The 18,564-nt window shown below is 42.3% G+C and overlaps 1 protein-coding gene across 3 annotated transcripts in view; it reads left to right on the forward strand.

The window, feature by feature from the left end:
* Positions 1–2,991: 2,991 nt before the first annotated feature.
* The window catches only part of PHETA1 (PH domain containing endocytic trafficking adaptor 1), a 46,633-nt gene continuing 31,060 nt past the window's right edge, over positions 2,992–18,564 (forward strand). Inside the window, exon 1 of one of the 3 annotated variants that reach the window (XM_078667467.1) lies at positions 2,992–3,099. In XM_078667467.1, the coding sequence (XP_078523593.1) occupies positions 3,046–3,099 (54 nt within the window). In that variant the 5' untranslated portion in view covers positions 2,992–3,045. The other 2 variants (XM_078667469.1, XM_078667468.1) reach the window with 2 other exon arrangements.

Genomic DNA, 18,564 nt, shown 5'->3' on the forward strand with positions numbered 1-18,564 from the left:
TGATTGCAAAATGAAATCTGGCACAGAACCAAAGATCGCTCTGCCGTTCCATGCATCCAGATTGTCCAACCACCAGGTCAGTTCTGAGATGGCTTCCTGGTTCAAAGAAACACGATCTCCATACCAGAGACCTGATCTCAGAGCTCTTGCTTTTATTCTTTGAAGGGCACGATAATTTAGGGGACCCGGAAAGATAGCCTGAATGGAAGAGGAGAGAAGACCCAAGAGTCTGGCTAATTCTCTTAAAGAGAGATTTTGTTGCTTCAGGACATGTCGTATTTCTTTCCTGATTTTTGAAATCTTCTTTGGAGGGAGAAGGAGAAGGGAGTTCGTGGTATCTATGGTGAAACCCAGGAATTCCATGGTCTTTGAGGGAGATAGTATGGATTGTTCCTTGTTTATGATAAAACCCTGGCTTTCTAAAAGGTCTACAACAGTTTTCAGATCCTGGATGATTTGATTGTAATCTTGGGACAGGATAAGGATATCGTCCAGGTAGATGATGAGACTAATACCTTTTTCTCTTAGAGATGAGGCGACTGTCCTCATCACCTTGGTGAAACACCAAGGGGCTGAGGAGAGGCCGAAGGAAAGGGATTGGAATTGAAAAAGACGATTTTTCCAAATAAACTGAAGGAAGGGTTGATGTTCCTCTGCCAAAGGAATTGTAAAGTAGGCATCTTTCAGATCTAATTTGACTAACCAGTCCCCTTCCAATAAGAGTTCTCTCAGAAGATGGATGCCTTCCATCTTGAAATGTCTGTAAACAAGGTATTTGTTGAGTTCCCTAAAGTTTATGACGGGTCTCCAACTTTTGTCCTATTTTCTACAAGGAAAAGAGTGCTTATAAATCTGAGAAATTCCATAGGGACCTCTATAATTGCACCTTTCTGAAGCATTGAGGAGATCTCTTCCTCTATTATTTTTTCCTGATCTAAAGTGAGGGGAATTACTTTGGGAAGAGACTTTTGAATTAGGGTTTGGGTGAAATCTATAGTAAATCCGACCACGGTATTTAAAACCCAAGGGTCTTGAATGATAAGTTTCCAGTTGTGGTAAAAGAATTTCAACCTGCCTCCCACTTTTGGTTTCGAAGAAAGGGGGGGGGTAAAAGGAGAGAAGTACTCACTTTGAGGGTTGGTGTCGGCAGAAGTTCCTCTCGTTCTGAATCCTCTCGAACTGAAGCCTCTTCCTCTCGGGGTTAGAATTGAGGTTGATTGGAGGACTGGTATCCTCTTCCACCATAACCTCTAGATCTGGAATAGGGCCTACGGTTGAAGCGGCCGGAAGATTGGCCCCTTCTTCCGGCCCTTCCAAAAAGGTTGTTGGAATTGCAGACCTTTTTCATGTTCTGATGAGCTTTGTCCAAAGCAGTGAATGTAGAAACCTATTTGCCGAGGCTTTTAATTAAGTCTTCCCCGAAAAGTAAACCTTTAGGATTAAGAGAGGTTTCCTTGTTAGCCAAGTCACTAAGTTTTGGGCTAATCTTGGTTAAGACTACTCTTCTCCTTTCTGAGTTAAGGCCTGCATTTGCATTTCCTGGTAAAATTAGAGCCCTTTGACACCATCCTCGAATTGAATCAGTGTCGAGAGGGGAGCCATTAAGGTAGCTTTCTTCGGCGGCATCAAGGATCTTAGTCAAGGGTCCAAGAATGTCTAAGACTTTATCTTGCAGATTTTTAGAGACCTCGCTGAGCCCTTTCGAGGGTCTCTACCAAGTTAAAAAAGGTAAGTAATAAGTTTGGGGTCTAGATTTGGGGTCTGGCAAACTTTACCCTCGATTGCAGGTCTAGAGCATTCTGCTCTTAAAAAGTTGCGCGTCTCCCTTTCTAAAGGGTTCCTTAACCATTTAGTAATAAATTTGGATACATGTTTATGAGGGGTCCACTCCGAACTCCTAGGATGTTTAATATTAAAGGGAGAAAACATCTCTTGTCCTAGGGGGTCAATGATACTGTCTTTTGACGAAGAAGGATTTCTATTATCGTCAAAGAGAAGTGAGTCAATATCTTGATCATCCTCATCGAGGTCAAGGATATATTCGTCTGGGAATTCTGAGGCATTATCGTCATGGTCATCAACTTGAAAATTGTCATCATGTATGAATTGGAGACCATCTTTATCATCATGAGCACCTTGATACTTTGTGTCGCGAGGGAAACCCATATACTTTGTGCCGCTAAGGACACCTTTCAATTTTGAGCCGCTAAGGACACCTGAAGTGTTCGAGTTGCGAGGACCTCCTGTAAATCTCGAGGTGGTAGGACCTCCCGTGCTCTTTGGGGTAATTTCAATATTTTTTGACTTCTTAGATTTCTTACCCCTTGTTTCAGTGAGACCTTTCTCGTCCGTTAGGTCAGGTTCAAGGAAGGTGTCCTCCTCAGAAGGGAATGATCTTTTAGAAGCCATGACCTGGGAAAGTGTAGAGAACATACAGGATCTCATTTCCTTATGTATAAGATTTTTTATTGCCTCATTATCAAAGCCAGATTCAGCAGCGCTAGCCTGGTCTGAGTCTGTGTCAGACATAGTGAAAAAATATATATTTTTTTTGGGGTACTTTTTGGTACTATATATATATATATATATATATATATTCTTTTTTTAAAATTTAATATATCAAATATAACCCCCTTTTTTTTTTAAATAAGAGTTTTTTGGGTTTCTTTTTTTTGGGGGGGGCTAAGTGAAGAGGGTCCAGTAGGACAAAGAGACTTCTAAAGGTTAAACACTCAATATAGTGAGAAGCTGAAAATATAGGGGTTTAAAACAGTTCTAAATGAGTTTTGACTCGAAAAATATGAAGCCAGCCAAGGGGGAACAAACAGACGATTTGCGCGACGAGCTGAACCGACAAACTGCTCGAGCGTGATCAGCTGTTAATGCGAAGTCCAGAGGAGTAGAGGAATGAGCCTTGGCAACGCGGGGACGATACGCGAGCGTTGCCAAGGTATATTCCTCTAACGGCGCCCAAAAGCGTCGAGAGGAAAAGTCCGGACCAAACAGACACGAAATAATAAAGCTCCGTAGCGGAAATAGAAGAAGATGAACTCCAAATCATCCGGAGCCATAAGCAAGGACCGGGAAGAGGAGTCAGAGGTGAGCGAGGAGCTCACTGCGACACGAGCGCGATTTGAAAGACGCGCTTTAGTGGGGACAACAAAAGGGTGGATAATACAAACGTACGTGAAAAAATGCATAGCGAAGGCTCGGAAAAGGTATTGTCCGGGAGCCGGCCTCCATAAATTGGAAGTCGGGTGACCGAGATTAGAGTAAAATAAGGCGAACACAAGTAATTACAATAAATTAATATATACACAAGTAACAGTAAATGTTAATACGGTAAGGTAATAGTAAGTAAAATACAATCAAACAGTTTAAATAGATTTTACAAGATAAACAGTAGGAGTAAAAAGGATAGAACTTATCTGCTTGGAGCCGCATTTAAAAGAGGCTTATTGTTATGTGGTCATGCCTCTTATCTTTGCTAATGTTCTTATTTGGAACTTTGATTTATGATGTATGCGGCTGCTTGGGTCTGCATTAAAAGTGATATGCATAATGGTAGCCTCCGGTCTTGTAATGAAATCTTGTGGGGGGGCACGTGGCCTCAGACTGGAGCAGGCTATACCCTCCACGGAGGGGGCGGAGTTCAGGAACTTGGTTCCCAAGCACTGCGAGTTTACAGCTGCTCCCTCCGCCCACCCCCTTGAGACTATGATGTTAAATCTAGTCCGATATGTTTGTGTTCTTGGAAATTTAGTGCATGCGATCCAAATAAAAACGAAACTCTGCCAACTGGTAGAGGTGATGATGGAAAGGCGAGACGATCTATCATTTTGCCAGGAGATGAAATTTAGGAACAAGATGGTGGAGTACTTGACTGATTGGGTCATGGGAACATCTAACCAAGCAGCAGATGAAGGTGTAAAATGCTTGACAAGCGATTTAGACCAAGCAAGTATGGAAGCAGTTGTGTCTCTTCTCGCTGGATTGCCTCTTCAGCCGGAAGAAGGAGATGGCGTGGAGCTTATGGAAGCCAAATCCCAGTTATTTCTTAAATACTTCACTCTGTCTATGAACCTTTTGAATGACTGTAGTGAAGTTGAAGATGATGGCACGCAATCAGGAGGAAGGAAAAGAGGCATGTCTCGAAGACTGCCTTCATTGCGACATTGTACTGTTCTTGCTATGTCAAATTTGCTCAATGCTGTGTATCAAAAGGAGGGAGATTAGAGAAGGAGATCAATCGATCAACGGACACGGTTAACCACCCAAGGGGTGGGTGGAAGGTCCAGTTGCAGCTTGTGTCCGTGTTTTGCACTAAGGAAACAAGAGAGGTCGCTGTACTGTTCCTAAAGGAAATGGGGGAAGTGTCTAGCTGGCATGACCACGGATGTTGGAGTAACATCCTGGGGCATCCATTTTGTTGGATATAGAGGCCTCACACACCCCGAAGGATGTCATGCTTCATCATCGGCAGTTGCTCCTCGTCGGGGAGGCGGTGCAATCCCCGACGGGCTCACCTCAAAGAGGGGCTCTTTGGCGGAGATCTTTTTCCAACTGCCTTTTGGTGAGGTGGGGGTGTGTGGACCGGGCTAGGTGTGGTGGTGTGTGGGGTATTAAAATGTAGCAAGGGGTACCGGAATTTAATTTATTCTGGGGGTCCCCTGGCTGCAGTTAAAAAGAGGGGTTAGGCTCACTCCGAGTCAACAAGTTAGGTCAGGTGACCCTAGATGAGGCTAAAGGTGATGAAGGTCGACATGTTTCACGCTATGGGCGGACACAGGAGGAATGAGCTTTAGCCTTGGGCTCTCCCTGATGTCTTGCCCCGCCGACGCCTCATGTGGCATGTAGTCCTCAACCTTTAGGCATAGGAGTACCCACAGAGGTAAACATTAAACATACATGACACTAGCATGCTTTGACACTGCACATTTACACGGTCCTGATGAATCGCGGGTGACTAGACCCATAGCGTGAAACATGTCGACCTTCATCACCTTTAGCCTCATCTAGGGTCACCTGACCTAACTTGTTGACTCGGGAGTGAGCCTAACCCCTCTTTTTAACTGCAGCCAGGGGACCCCCAGAATAAATTAAATTCCGGTACCCCTTGCTACATTTTAATACCCCACACACCACCACACCTAGCCCGGTCCACACACCCCCACCTCACCAAAAGGCAGTTGGAAAAAGATCTCCGCCAAAGAGCCCCTCTTTGAGGTGAGCCCGTCGGGGATTGCACCGCCTCCCCGACGAGGAGCAACTGCCGATGATGAAGCATGACATCCTTCGGGGTGTGTGAGGCCTCTATATCCAACAAAATGGATGCCCCAGGATGTTACTCCAACATCCGTGGTCATGCCAGCTAGACACTTCCCCCATTTCCTTTAGGAACAGTACAGCGACCTCTCTTGTTCCCAAATTTGCTCAATGCTAATGTGGACAGTGGTCTTATGCACTCAATAGGTTTAGGTTACCACAAAGATCTCCAAACAAGAGCTACGTTCATGGAAGTCCTCACAAAAATCCTACAGCAGGGCACAGAGTTCGACACTCTGACAGAAACTGTGCTAGCTGATCGATTTGAGAGATTGGTAGAGCTAGCCACTATGATGGGAGACAAAGGAGAACTACCCATTGCTAAGGCTTTGGCCAATGTGGTGCCTTGTTCACAGTGGGATGAGCTTGCTCGTGTCCTGGTGACCCTCTTTGATTCTCGGCATCTGCTGTACCAGCTTCTCTGGAACATGTTTTCAAAGGAAGTGGAACTTGCAGATTCTATGCAGACGCTTTTCAGGGGGATCAGCTTGGCCAGCAAAATTACTACTTTTTGTTTTAAGGTTTACGGTGCCACCTATTTGCAGAAGCTATTGGAACCTTTGCTCAGGACTGTCATCACTGGCCCAGACTGGCAGCATGTCAGCTTTGAGGTGGATTCTACAAGGTTTGATATGTGACAGTGCCTGTTTAATTAGAGCAAACTTCAGAAACGTGTCATGCCAATTTGTGCTAGTCTAATATTCCCTTTTCCTCACATTGGTTGTGTTTAGTTCATGTAACTCTTTCTTAACAAAAAGGACAACCTTATTTTATTAACAAAATTCATTTTAGTATGTCAGTTATGTCAAACTTTCCTTATCCTGACAGATAGACCCATCCAATTGGCAACCTTATTTTCAAGAGTGTACAGGAAGATGTAATGTCCACTGGTGCTCCTCAGGAAATAAAGGATTTTACTACTGAATTGCATCTCTGTCCTCCTGTAATGCATGCAGTTTGCTACCTCCTGTATTGTGTTTGCTCACAATTGTCACTTTTACCTCATGTAACTTATCTTCTGCTTTTGTAATTTGTTCATTTGTAATTTTCTGTTCCTTTTGTGAAGCGCTCTGACGCCTTCGGGTAAAGTCCGCGCTACATAAAAACGCATAAATAAATAAAATAAATAAATAAAAATCTCTGCAGCGTCCTTACTTCACAGAGCTCGAGGGGAGGGGCTAAAGCCCTTTTACTCCAATGGGCTGTGCGCGTCTGCAGGGGTTGTGGTGACTTTCCCCTTTTGCTCTGTATCCTTGTTACTTGTTCTCAATGGACATCCCTGCTCGCGTCTGACACAGCAAGGGTTAATCTTGTGGGCGGGCACGTGGCCTCAGACTGGAGCAGGCCATTCCCTCCACGGAGGGGGCGGAGTTAAGGCACTTGGTTCCCAAGCACTGTGAGTTTACAGCTGCTCCCTCCGCCCTCCCCCTTGGTGATCCCAAATGACATGTCCGGCGCGGGATGAGAGGAGGAAGGAGCGGAAGCTGGAAAGCGGCAGGTGAGAGCCGGGGAAGGTGCGCCAGTGGGCAGACGGGGAAGGAGGGCGCCCCGAGAGCACCTCCGTACGCTGCCCCGGGGGATGGAAGGAGCGGTCGCCTGCCTCCAGGAGGAGTCCACCCCGCTCCCCTCCTCAGGTTTCTCTGCTCCGTGTTCAGGCTGAACAGCAGCCGCGGCAGATCAGATCTCCTGGTGCCCGGCGGCAGCAAAGACACCCTTCTGACATATATATTCACGTGGCAAATCCATGCCCTGCACCCGGCCTCCGAAACAAAGAGCCTTTTACCTGTCCACTTTAGAGCATGTTCTGCCGAGCTCGGCAGTTAACCCAGATTAGTATTCAGAACATATTCATCTTCACTTTTTTTTCTTTCTTTGCCTGTAAAAAATAATAATTTTTGATTGTTTTATCGGATTAATTCTTGGAATATTCCACAATATTTTATGGATTTCTCTAAAGTAGCATCCACTTTTGGTTTCTGTTTACCTGTTTCGATTTCTTTTATTTCTATTTTCTTTCCTGCGTAGATCTCCTAGTGAGACGTTGAACGCTGCCCCTAGTTTTCTTTACGTTTCTGTGTTTGCAAACATATATTCCACCTGTCTGTACGTGGAAATATGGCTAATTAAGAGGGAGACCAACCGTGATAGAAAATTGAAACAATTTAACCTCGTTCAATGTAAGCTGCAATCTGATAGGTGAACCGCCAGTCACTATAAAACTAAACGGGCTATGGCAAACAAAAAGCCTCTGCAAATTTTGAAATTATTCAAAAAGTAGAGACTCCAATAGGAGCTTTCAGTCTCTTAATAAGCGGTACAATTCTGCTAGGTTGCCCTTTGTCTTGTGTGATATCTGCACCCTCTGCTTACTCATTGCCTTGTGGCAGACTCCATTTCTCTTTAAGCATGGCCATACAGGTCCAACCAAGCATGTAAAGCGATGTTCCTGAAACTTTAATATTACCTGAAAACTTTGCACGTGACGTCCCGTACCTCGCGTCGTCGCATTTGTATTTATACTATGAAGCCAATAGGCAGCTATGCCGATAGATTGTTAATGGGGAGTATGTCATCAGCAGTGTGACTTTATTGGCGTGAACAATGTGGACTGTTTTAAGGGTGGTTAATATATATGTGATACTTTAGTGTTGGCTTGAAGCTTCGTAGTGACCAAGCAAGTTGAAAGGGTATTACAGACCGTAGGCGCATCCTCGGAGAAGGTGGGGTTGATGGTGGATTTTTAAGTTGTTTTTAAAAGGTGTTTTGAGAAGTAGCTTAGATTTAATCCTTAAGTTGTCACCAGTCAGTTCTAGTTTTTGTGAGAGGTAGGGCTGGGGAAATTAAGGCTCCTTAAATATTCAGAAGGAGAAACAACTGCTTCACGTTTCTTTTGCAGTGTGCCTTGTAATTGTTCTCTATTGTGGCATGTCTTTAGCAACAGAGTTGACAGTGTTTAATCCCCCTCTCTGGCACACTACTAAGGAGCAATCAACTCTGAGGAGCAGGTGTATTATTACCTGGCAGCGTAATAGCAATACACCACCCAAGTCTCAGCTCCCTGAGTGTCATAACAGTTGTTAATACCCATCTCAATGTTCTCGTTTTCACTACGTTGAAGGACGAGGCTCCTTAATGGTCCCAACAAAATTCAAACCTTTGACCATCAAGTTACTCAAATACCTCTGCGTTGGAATTATTAGTACCTCTGAGCAGGTTTGCAGATGAATGCTTTGGTTGACCGGTAATCTGCTGATATTTTGGCAATTGCTTTTTAAACAGAATATCACATTCATGGCCCGAACTGCTTTAAGGCCACTGTAGGTATATAATTGGTAATTAACCGTTTTTAAGATTTTTGAATTGCCACTCCTGGTTTCGTGAAACGCATATAGCTGGGTTCGGGCTAACGGTGTTAATAGGAAGACATTGAGTGAAGGGCGTCTGTTTGGGTATTATGAGGTGGCTTTTTCCGTAGGTGCACAGGGCTTTTGCCTCAGTATGCATTATCAGTGGTGAATAAGACCTTAGGTTTTCAGCCAGTGGAGTGCATTAAAAGCAGGTGTTATATGGTCCTTCTTAGGTAGGTTAAGGCTTTGTCTAACTTCCTGGTTCTGAAGTTTATGAAAATCTGTCTTGGACAGTTTTTGGGAGGCCAAACTAGATGATATTGCACTTGTCGATACATAATAGGATGAGGGCTCACCTCTGTCCAGATCTGTGGTCGGTGTGGTGCAGTAGGAGGATTTCTTTACAGGAAAGATTACACCTGTGGCCAATGCATTAACTTGGGGAATGAAAGCACATTTGGCATCAAAGAGAATCCCTAGGTTCCTTACTGTTGACAGTTTCTCGAGACTGTATGCCCAGACAGATGTTAGTGAATTGGGCTCAATGACTCCAGTAGTTAAACTATTAGTTTTGGTGCCATACACAAAAAGGGAGTGCCCCTTCATCCAGTAGGTCACATTGTCTAGGTGAGAAATTGTGGTGTTTGGGTTTTCTGTCACTTTATAACCGTGAAAGTGGGTTAACATGTTGCCTGTGTACATTTAGAAGTTCATCTAGTCCTGCTTGTGGCGCTGAGCCAGGGGCATGTGTGGTGTAGATGTTGAAGAAAGTTAAAAGAAGGCATTTCTTTTCGGAATGCAGCTGGACATTGGTTGTGAAGGATTCAAATAATCTAATCATTGGCAGTGATTAAAGAGAAATGAATGGACCCCTTTTAGTGCGGGCCAAGGTATGCCAGCATGGTCTAGAGTGTTAGAGATAGTGTAGAAGTCAAGGAGAAGGTGGATACTTTTATTGTCCTCACTAGGGAGGTAGAAGCTCCTAACGATGCAATTGTCATGCCTATTGAATGCAGGAATCCTTACTGCTGCTTGTTGAGGTAGTGGCTAAGTTCTGCTTGAAGTTATCTTGTTAACATCTTTTCATATTCTACTGATGAGCAGCAGAAAAAGATAGTAAAACAGTTGGCAACTATTTTTCTGCTGACTTTTAAAAATATTTTATTTTTCTCATAATTCCACATTACAGAATACAATTTCAGTAGAGCCGTGTGTTGTATTGACTAAGAATAAGGATTTCCCTCCAACTAAAAACAATTTCTGCTCTAGACCGCCTCTTCAGGGGTCGAATTAGTCTCAGGGGTCTCAGTGTTATTGGTAATTTCAAATTGGGTGTGTCCTGCAGATAGTTTAGCAACGGTTTCCACGTAGCTGAAACGTTCATCCCTTTGCTCATATGATAACATTTCCATTGCCGTTATGTTCCACAGTGTGTGGGCCCAAGTTGCTAGATCAGGGGACATAGAGTCCACTCCCAAGTCCCTTCCAGTTTCTGGCTTGGATGCCCAACAGTGGTCTGAACGGATCTGAAGGAACTGGTAGGCTAATAGCTCATGGTTTTTTCTGGAGGAGCGCGATGGTGGCATGTTAGAGGGTACCGCAGACTACCAAGGAGGACGGATATGTCGATCAGGCTAGTTGTCTGTTGCGAGTGGAGAGAATTGTTTGACATGATGTGGAGCACAGATGTATAGAAGGACTGAACGTCCTTTATTGCTGTGTCTGCTTTGTTTCGTTTTGATCCCTTGTACCCTTTGATCACACTATATTGTGGTATTCCCTGTGATCACGCTATTATGATGTGCATGTTTAGCTGTCCATATCGTGATTCGGCATTTGCACCTTCAGTATGATGTGACCTTTGATTGCTTTTCATTATGACGTACACTTTGAGCTCTCATTTTCGGTGTATGTTCTTTTGATTACTCTATATCATGAGTTCCATTATTACCCCCAGATGGCAGTGTTTTGCTGAGTGACTTTGATCGTTGAGCATATGGAGTCCCCTTTGATCTCTGTGGACTTTGATCACAGTTATTTTTTAGCATTGTATATAGTGATGCCCCTTATTCATTACTTTGTATTGTGAAGTGCCCATTGATCACTCTATTGTGGTGTATACCTCTATCTGTTTAAACATGTTATTTAATTTTCTCTGTAGTACCAGTAGTCACTGCTATACACTCTAATGAACTTTTCATCAGAGTTTTCTGCAAGTGTTTTCGTTTTCATTTTCCATGTTTACAAATGTCACCAACAACTTCACTTGCTTGAGTCTCCAATTAGGGGCATCATAATAATATTTTAAATCTATTTTTGTGGTGTTTTATATCCTTGTGTGCCTCGTCATCGTTGCATGTGGTAGTATATTGTCATTGTTTTATGTTGTGGTGTTCTGCGAGTCATCTTTCTGTGTAGCCATATGTTTATGTAGGACTATCTTTCCACTCCAGGATGGATAGAAAACCGTTTTCTTGAAATAATCCTCACCACCAGGGTTGCCCCTTGGTGGTATGCTTCATCACAGAGTTCTTCCCGTTCCGCTGCAGAACAGGGTGTGCTACGACCTACAGGTTATGTGGGAGCACTTTTAGATGCATATTATGATGGATAGAGGATGAAGTGACAAAATAGGAGTGGGACGGGGGTTGGTTTTAAGTGGAAAACTAAAAAAACCTGCGTAGTGGGAAACCAATGTTAATTCATACCTCTATCTGGTATGATTACAATCTGGGGAAAGAGTATGAATCTGACTTTTGATAGTCTACATGTTTCGAGCGGGTAAACATAGTTAACCACAAACCCTTTTCCCCGCAGGCAATTACAACGCGGTCGCTGTAACAACCGCGTTGTAACAACTCATACCATTACTCCGCAAGTCGGAACAACGACTTGCAGAGAGGTCAGAAGGTGTTGGATTTAAAATCCAACACCTTCCCTACTGTTGCACATACTGGAGTTGGAATAGTAAATTATACTATTCAAACATCCAGCGCGCCCGCCACTCCCCCTACAGAGCAAGTCGTTGTTACGACTTGTCAGGTAATGGTATGCGTTGATACAACGCGGTCGTTGTAACAACCACGTTGTAATTGCCTGATGGGAAAAAGCATGCGTTGTAAGGAGGCATATTCTTTCGAGACCCTATCCCAAGGCTTTTCTTCAGGACCAAGGAAAACTCCCTTATACCACTCCTGTCGAAATACTCAAAATTGAGAGTACTCTGCTCTGAGAGAGGGATGAAAAGAAATGAAAGAAAAACATCTATATATATATGGTAGCGATTTGGTAATTTGCCTGTAAGATCTGCAAACATATAAAAAAAATATGAGAAGGAAAAGATTAGTTTGTCAATGCAATGACCCATACATCATGTTTGAGGTAAAACAGCTATTGCAAGTATTATAACCTGAGTGCACAATGTGCACAGAGTCCAAATAGGACTCCTGAGTTTGTACCACAATAAATTGGTTTAAATAAGAATATAATCAAATTTAAGTGACATTTATCAAACAGTTTTGTTCATATAGTTATGACGTTACAAATATTATTTCCAAAAATGAATCCTAAATTAAGTACAAAATGAAATACATTATCATTGCATGTATATTAACAATTCAACTGATAACATGGTAATTAGTAAACAATGGTCCTATAACATTTAAATGAATGCCCGATGCATTTCGGGACATATCAATGGTCCTATAACATTTAAATGAATGCCTGATGCATTTCGGGACATATCAGTCCCTTCCTCAGGTCAATCTCAAACTCTGTATAAAGAGAATAAAAAACTGTCGTCCGTCCTCACTAGATTCCACATGAAATCTAGTTGTTATCAGAAAAAGAATCGTGTCCCCATGCCTTCCAAGCTAATCGCACCGCAGGAGACAACTCTTTGTTGTCACACGCTGGAGTAAGGTTCCTCGTCGGAAAGATGGTTCGGGAGATTTGCCGGATGGCATCCGATTAACGTGGTTTTGTGAAAGTTGTCTCGCGCGGTGCAATTAGCTTGGAAGGCATGGGGAAACGATTTTTTTTCTGATGACTACTAGATTTCACGTGGAATCTTTTGAGGACGGATGACACAGTTTTTTTTATCTCTTTATACAGAGTTTGAGATTAGCCCCTGAGGAAGGGACTGATACGTCCCGAAATGCATCGGGAATTCATTTGAATGTTTTGTAAAGTGCTCTGATAACCTTCGGGTTCTTGTTCACGCTATATAAAACTTTATAGATAGATAAATAGGAACATTATTTACTAATTACCATGTCATCAGTTGAATTGTTAAAATACATGCAATGATGATGTATTTCATTTTGTACTTCATTTACGATTCATTTTTAGAAATAATATTTGTAATGTCATAACTATATGAACAAAACTGTTTGATAAATGTTAATTGAATTTGAATATATTCTTGTTTCACTCCTTCCATGCTGATGATGTCCCCCGTCCGTCATGCAACACAGTGGGCGTGTGCTGATGACGGCTGGGGGCCGTCATGATCCCTGCCACTCTTTAGAAGTGCCGCACAGGCGCAGAATAGCGGCCGCGCCCAAGGGGTTAAACCAGTTTATTGTGGTACAAAGTCCTATTTGGACTCAGTGAACAGTGCACTCAAGTTATAATACTTGCAATGGCATTTTCAAATTTTAACACTTTGATCGACCGCAAGTGTAGCACAGTAGCAACTTGAGCTAAAAGCACTTTTACAACATGTTTGTTTTTACAACGGATGCCTTTACCATGCATTAAAGGTAAGTTGAGGGGGGGTCTCTCCCACAAATACATTGTTTTAAATGAATAAACAATGTGTGGTAATGGCATCCTTTGTAAAAACATACACGTTATAAAAAAATGTGTGGTAAAAATGCCTGGTTAAGGCTTGCGACCTATAGCCCTGTTTTGTTCTGTCGTACTACCCTATCTTGCGGTTGGCTTTTGGTCATGATGTGTGTTTTCATTGTTCTGTGTTGTGGTTTGATTTTTCATCCTTCTTCCTTTTTTTAATGCTATGTCATGATCAGAAGACACAAAACTGCCACCTTATCACAGTTTTCTACTTTTCACAGCCTTTGGGTAATTCGGGAGAAGGTGAACTCTGACTAATAATAACACTTTGCTAAAAGTTCTAAAGCACTGTAAAAATCAAGTTTTCAATTTTTATGAAAGTCAGAAATGTGCTGATGAAAGTCTTATTATTTTGAACCAGACCACTGACTGTCTGTATCACTCTACTCTTTAGGCTGCCTTCGGCTCAAAGTTTCTATTTGTGCAGTTTTTTATAGCGCCAGATGCCGCCTGTAGCCATTTCAGGGCTCTTTTATAAAAGTGGCTGTCACACTTGCCTGACTTTAACATTAACAGAATAAATAGATTGTGGTTTAAAGGATAACGCCAATGGGCTCTTGCACAGCTTATACCCTTGCATTGCATATAGGTAGTTCCTTCTTGGTTAAAATTCACCTCTGGCAGTCCGAGTTTTTATACATTCTTGACATCTTGCAACACGTATGAACAGGAAGTACAGGTATTCATTATCTTCATTCTAAGAAGTACAGGGACTGTTCCATTAAAATGACTGAAACCGTCGTTTGAAGTGCCAGCTGTAGCAGCCCCTCAGCACCTGCTTCTCTGGTTGAGCAGGTATTATATCAGTGCTATGTAACCCCGCTAAGAAGTGCATGTTCATACCTATCCACTCTTACGGTGCCATCACACAATTTTGATGCCCATCACACGGTCACCCAGCGAGGAGCCGAAATCACACGATGGCAGGGAAAACTAACTGAAAACAAATGTAAACAGTGGCTTTTCAGCTCATTTTCGGAGGCTGTAAGCAGCCGATGTCCTGGGGTGTTTTTACAACTTTTAATGGACATTGGCCACATCCTCGATGACCCTTTTGTTTTAAATTCTTTTTTTAATTTGGTGGGGGGCAGAGGGCCTTTACACACCTCTCGGCACGGGGCCACGCCCCCTCCTCACACATTGAAGTTATATTGTAAGTTAGCAGATATGATGTTCAGTCAGACTGTCTGTACCTATTTAGTTCAAGCTGTGCGTGTGAAGGGACTACCCTCACTTCCAAAATGGTGTGATTTGTCCCAAATGTAAGTTTGACTTAGGAAATACGTGTGTGGATACTCTGGCATTACCAGCCGCTGTTCCCATTTTTACTCTCTAGAAGGCATTGTTTATTTCCACAAAGCATGTACTGGTGGAGTGACTTTCAACTTTGATACACTTCCAAAAATGTTGAACTTCTTGTCTGGTCTGTCAAGTATTCGTCTGAGCTGTAGTAATGTATAGCAGTGAGCTTGGGTTGCAGGACTCTCTCTATGTGGTCTTTCTTTCCATGGAGCAACCTCTGAGATTGAATTTATTACTGCTGTGAACTTATTACTGCCGTGAGCTGACTTCTAGCGTTAGCCCTGGTTTAAACTCTTTCAATGGTGGCTTTATTTGAGGAGCTCTGCATCTCCTCTAGCAGCGGTCTCTTAACCACATTCTGGTCTGAATTCTCTTTGACATGGTCAGACCATTGCCAGTGCTGAACATGCTGAATTTGTACAATGCTTTGATTCTTTAATGTGCCATAGACTGATCTTCAATAGACAGGACATACATCACAGAAACTTCTTGTAAATAACACGTTAGTTACTGCCGCCTAATGTTGCGTTACCCTACAATGAACTTAACACTTACAATATCTGAAAGTCATTTTCATTTAAGGATCAACGTCTCCTTTATTGCATCAGTGGCTTAAGTTGGCTCCACCCGTGCTTCAATGGCATCAGACCGGTCCATCTATAGACATGTTCGCAACCATGATTGATCGTTGCTGGTATGGTGTCCTGGGATGTCAGGTCTGCTGCTGACTGTAGTCTAGCCTTGGATGTCAATTTTGTCTCTTAAAGGTTGAAAAAGGATACAGAAATTCTGTCAATCCACTAGGGTGTTTGCTACTGATACAGGAGCGAAATGGGCAAAACAGTTGTTTCCGCTAGTTGGTGTCTGAACCATGCTGTCAGAGCACCTGTACTCCAGGATTAACCTGGCAAAACCTCAACCTGCTCCTTCGAACTGGATGAAAATAAGTCAAGCTGAACTTTTTACAGAGACTATATATATTTTTTTTCCATGAAAACGCCTTGACACCTTATGTCCTAATTTTTGAAACCCAGTCTTTCCATCTTCCCTCCAAGTGCCTCTGAGTAAGGGTTTCCTTGTTTGAAGTCAGCAAATAATGCTGTTGAGTCAGATTTCCCCTTCTCTTGTGCATATGACTGACACATTTACATGAATTTACTTTTAGTGTGCATCTCTATGGCAATTTTAATCAACTAACAGAATTTAGTTAGTTTTGAGATGAGAGCAGTGTGGCACATGGAATAATTCAGATATACTTCTACAAAAGAAGACGACTTCTCAAAGATCTTCTGTTTTGTTGATGTTTTTCTGCCGCTTTTATAATCTATTTTCATGTTCTATCACTTAACGAAATTCCCAAACATAATATGCTTTAACTTTATATATATTTTTTTAATTAAAAAAAAAATATTTTTATTGAAGAAATGTTCCCCCCCCCTTCCCCCCCCCCCCCCCCTTGATAACATGAGCAGGGCACAGTGAGATACAAAATCATAGAACACAAATTCCGATATACTTAATACAAAACAATAAAACTTGGGAATATACATGCATATTCATAAATTCCAGTATTCGAAATACAAATTCTTCATATTTCATCATTCAGTTCCTAACTTCCACTGAATAAAAGGGCCCCAAATTTGCATACCCAGTTTTTTACCCTTTTTCCCCTTCCTGGCGTAGATAGCGGTTTCTAATTTTTGTACTGATAATACTTTACCTAGCCATTGATGGTAAGTAGGAGGATTTGGGTCGAGCCAAGCCGAGGCCACTAACAGTCTAAGAATCGCCATTGCTACAAACACAAAGTGTTTACAGTTTAATTGCCCATTGGGGTTTACCCCCAATAGCATAATAGCTGGGGTTAGCTCTATTGTTGTTGCTAAAGCATTCTGGAAAAAGTTTCCAATATCCTGTTTCAACTTATCTAGGTGCGGACAAATCGAGAAGATATGTATCAGATTCGCCTCCATACTGCCACACCTAAAACAGGTAGTTCCAGATATTCCCCCCCATTGAGCAATTTTCCCAGGCGTATAATACAGATGGTACAAAATCTTATAATGTTGGGCCTGAAGAGACGATGAACACAACATTTTACTTCCCATTTCTAGTGATTCAATAAAAATATCCCTATCTATATCTAAATCTAGTGACCATTTATCTATCCATTTCTCCAGATCATCTTTCTTTAATTTTGTCATCTCTAAGTAAAATCTCTTTATAGTACAGTCAGAGCCATTTTCTATAAGATCCATCATTATAGTTTTTCCAAAGCCCAATAATCCCCTTTTTTTATTCAATATACAGCTTCTAATTTGTAGATATTTAAAGAAGTGTTTTGTATTCAAAGTGTACTTATTTTGCAATTCTGTGAATTGTAAAATACCTTGGCCGCCTAGCATATCTCCGATCTTACCTATCCCCCGCCTCTCCCAATCTTGATATACAACTCCTGAGAAAACCACACTGGGTAAGGAAGGGTTATTTTTTAATCTGGTGTATGCATTGTATTTCCCTATTCCAACCTTTTTGGAAAATCCTTTCCATATATTATAAGCAGCCATTACTGTCTTGAATCGTGTTCTTTTAAAATAGCTTTCCTCCGTAAATCTCAAAAATATATTTTCAGCATTTGTACCCAAGACCAAACCGTAAATAGCGAGCGAGCCTATCTTGTCCCATCCATCCATCTCTGCCCCTCCAATCAGACCCACCATACCTTGTAGTGCTGCAGCCCAATAGTATAATTTTAAATCCGGTAATGACCACCCCCCTCTCTCCCGTGGAAGTGACATATACCTCAGTGCCCGCCTTGTCTTACCCTTAGCCCAAATAAAACGATTAATCATCTGTTCACAAATTTAAACCATTTGTTATCAACTAAAAGTGGTATTGCCCTGAAAAGATATAAAAATTTTGGCAAAATCAACATTTTAATAATATTAACTCGTCCTACTAACGACAAATGTAAATTCTCGTATCGGTCCAAGTCTTTCTTCGCTTTATCAACTACCGGAGCAATATTTTTTTCCACCAGGTTGTTTGTCTGCTGAGATATTGATTCCTAAATACCTCCCTACTGATACCACTCGATTATCATCGCAAGGAGTCATTGAGTTTTTAATAATTTGGGTTTTTGAAACATTCAGGGAGTAGCCCGAGACTTGCCCAAATCTTTGGGCCTCCGCCTCTACCAGCTCAATCGCTTCCGTGGGGCATGGTGTTATCACCGCCACATCATCAGCGTAGGCGAGTATCTTACATGGTCCCAGAGCTGTGTATAATGGGGTGATTTCTGGAGACGATTCTATCTTACGGATTAGTGGATCCATGTACATGGCGAATAGCAGCGGAGAACATGGACACCCCTGCCGTGTACCTCTCTTAATCGTAAATTGTCCTGTAGTGCCCCCATTTATTCTTAAAGCTGCGACCGGTTCCTTGTACAGAGTCTGAAGTGCTTTCACATAACCACCCTTGATCCCGGCTCTAACTAGAGTATGCCACAGATAGTCCCAGGAGACCCGATCGAATGCTTTTTCCGCATCCAACAACATTACTGCCATCGGGTCTCCTGTTACCTCGACAGCATCGAACAGAGTTATGACTTTCCTAATATGGTGAGTCGTCCCTCTTCCGGGAATAAAACCATGTTGGTTATTACTAACTAGGGCACTTATTATTCTAGCGAATCTTGTAGCCAGGGCTTTTGAGTATATTTTAGTGTCGT

The sequence above is a fragment of the Lissotriton helveticus genome, chromosome 11, assembly GCF_964261635.1.
Source record: "Lissotriton helveticus chromosome 11, aLisHel1.1, whole genome shotgun sequence".
NCBI classification, from domain to species: Eukaryota; Metazoa; Chordata; class Amphibia; order Caudata; family Salamandridae; genus Lissotriton; species Lissotriton helveticus.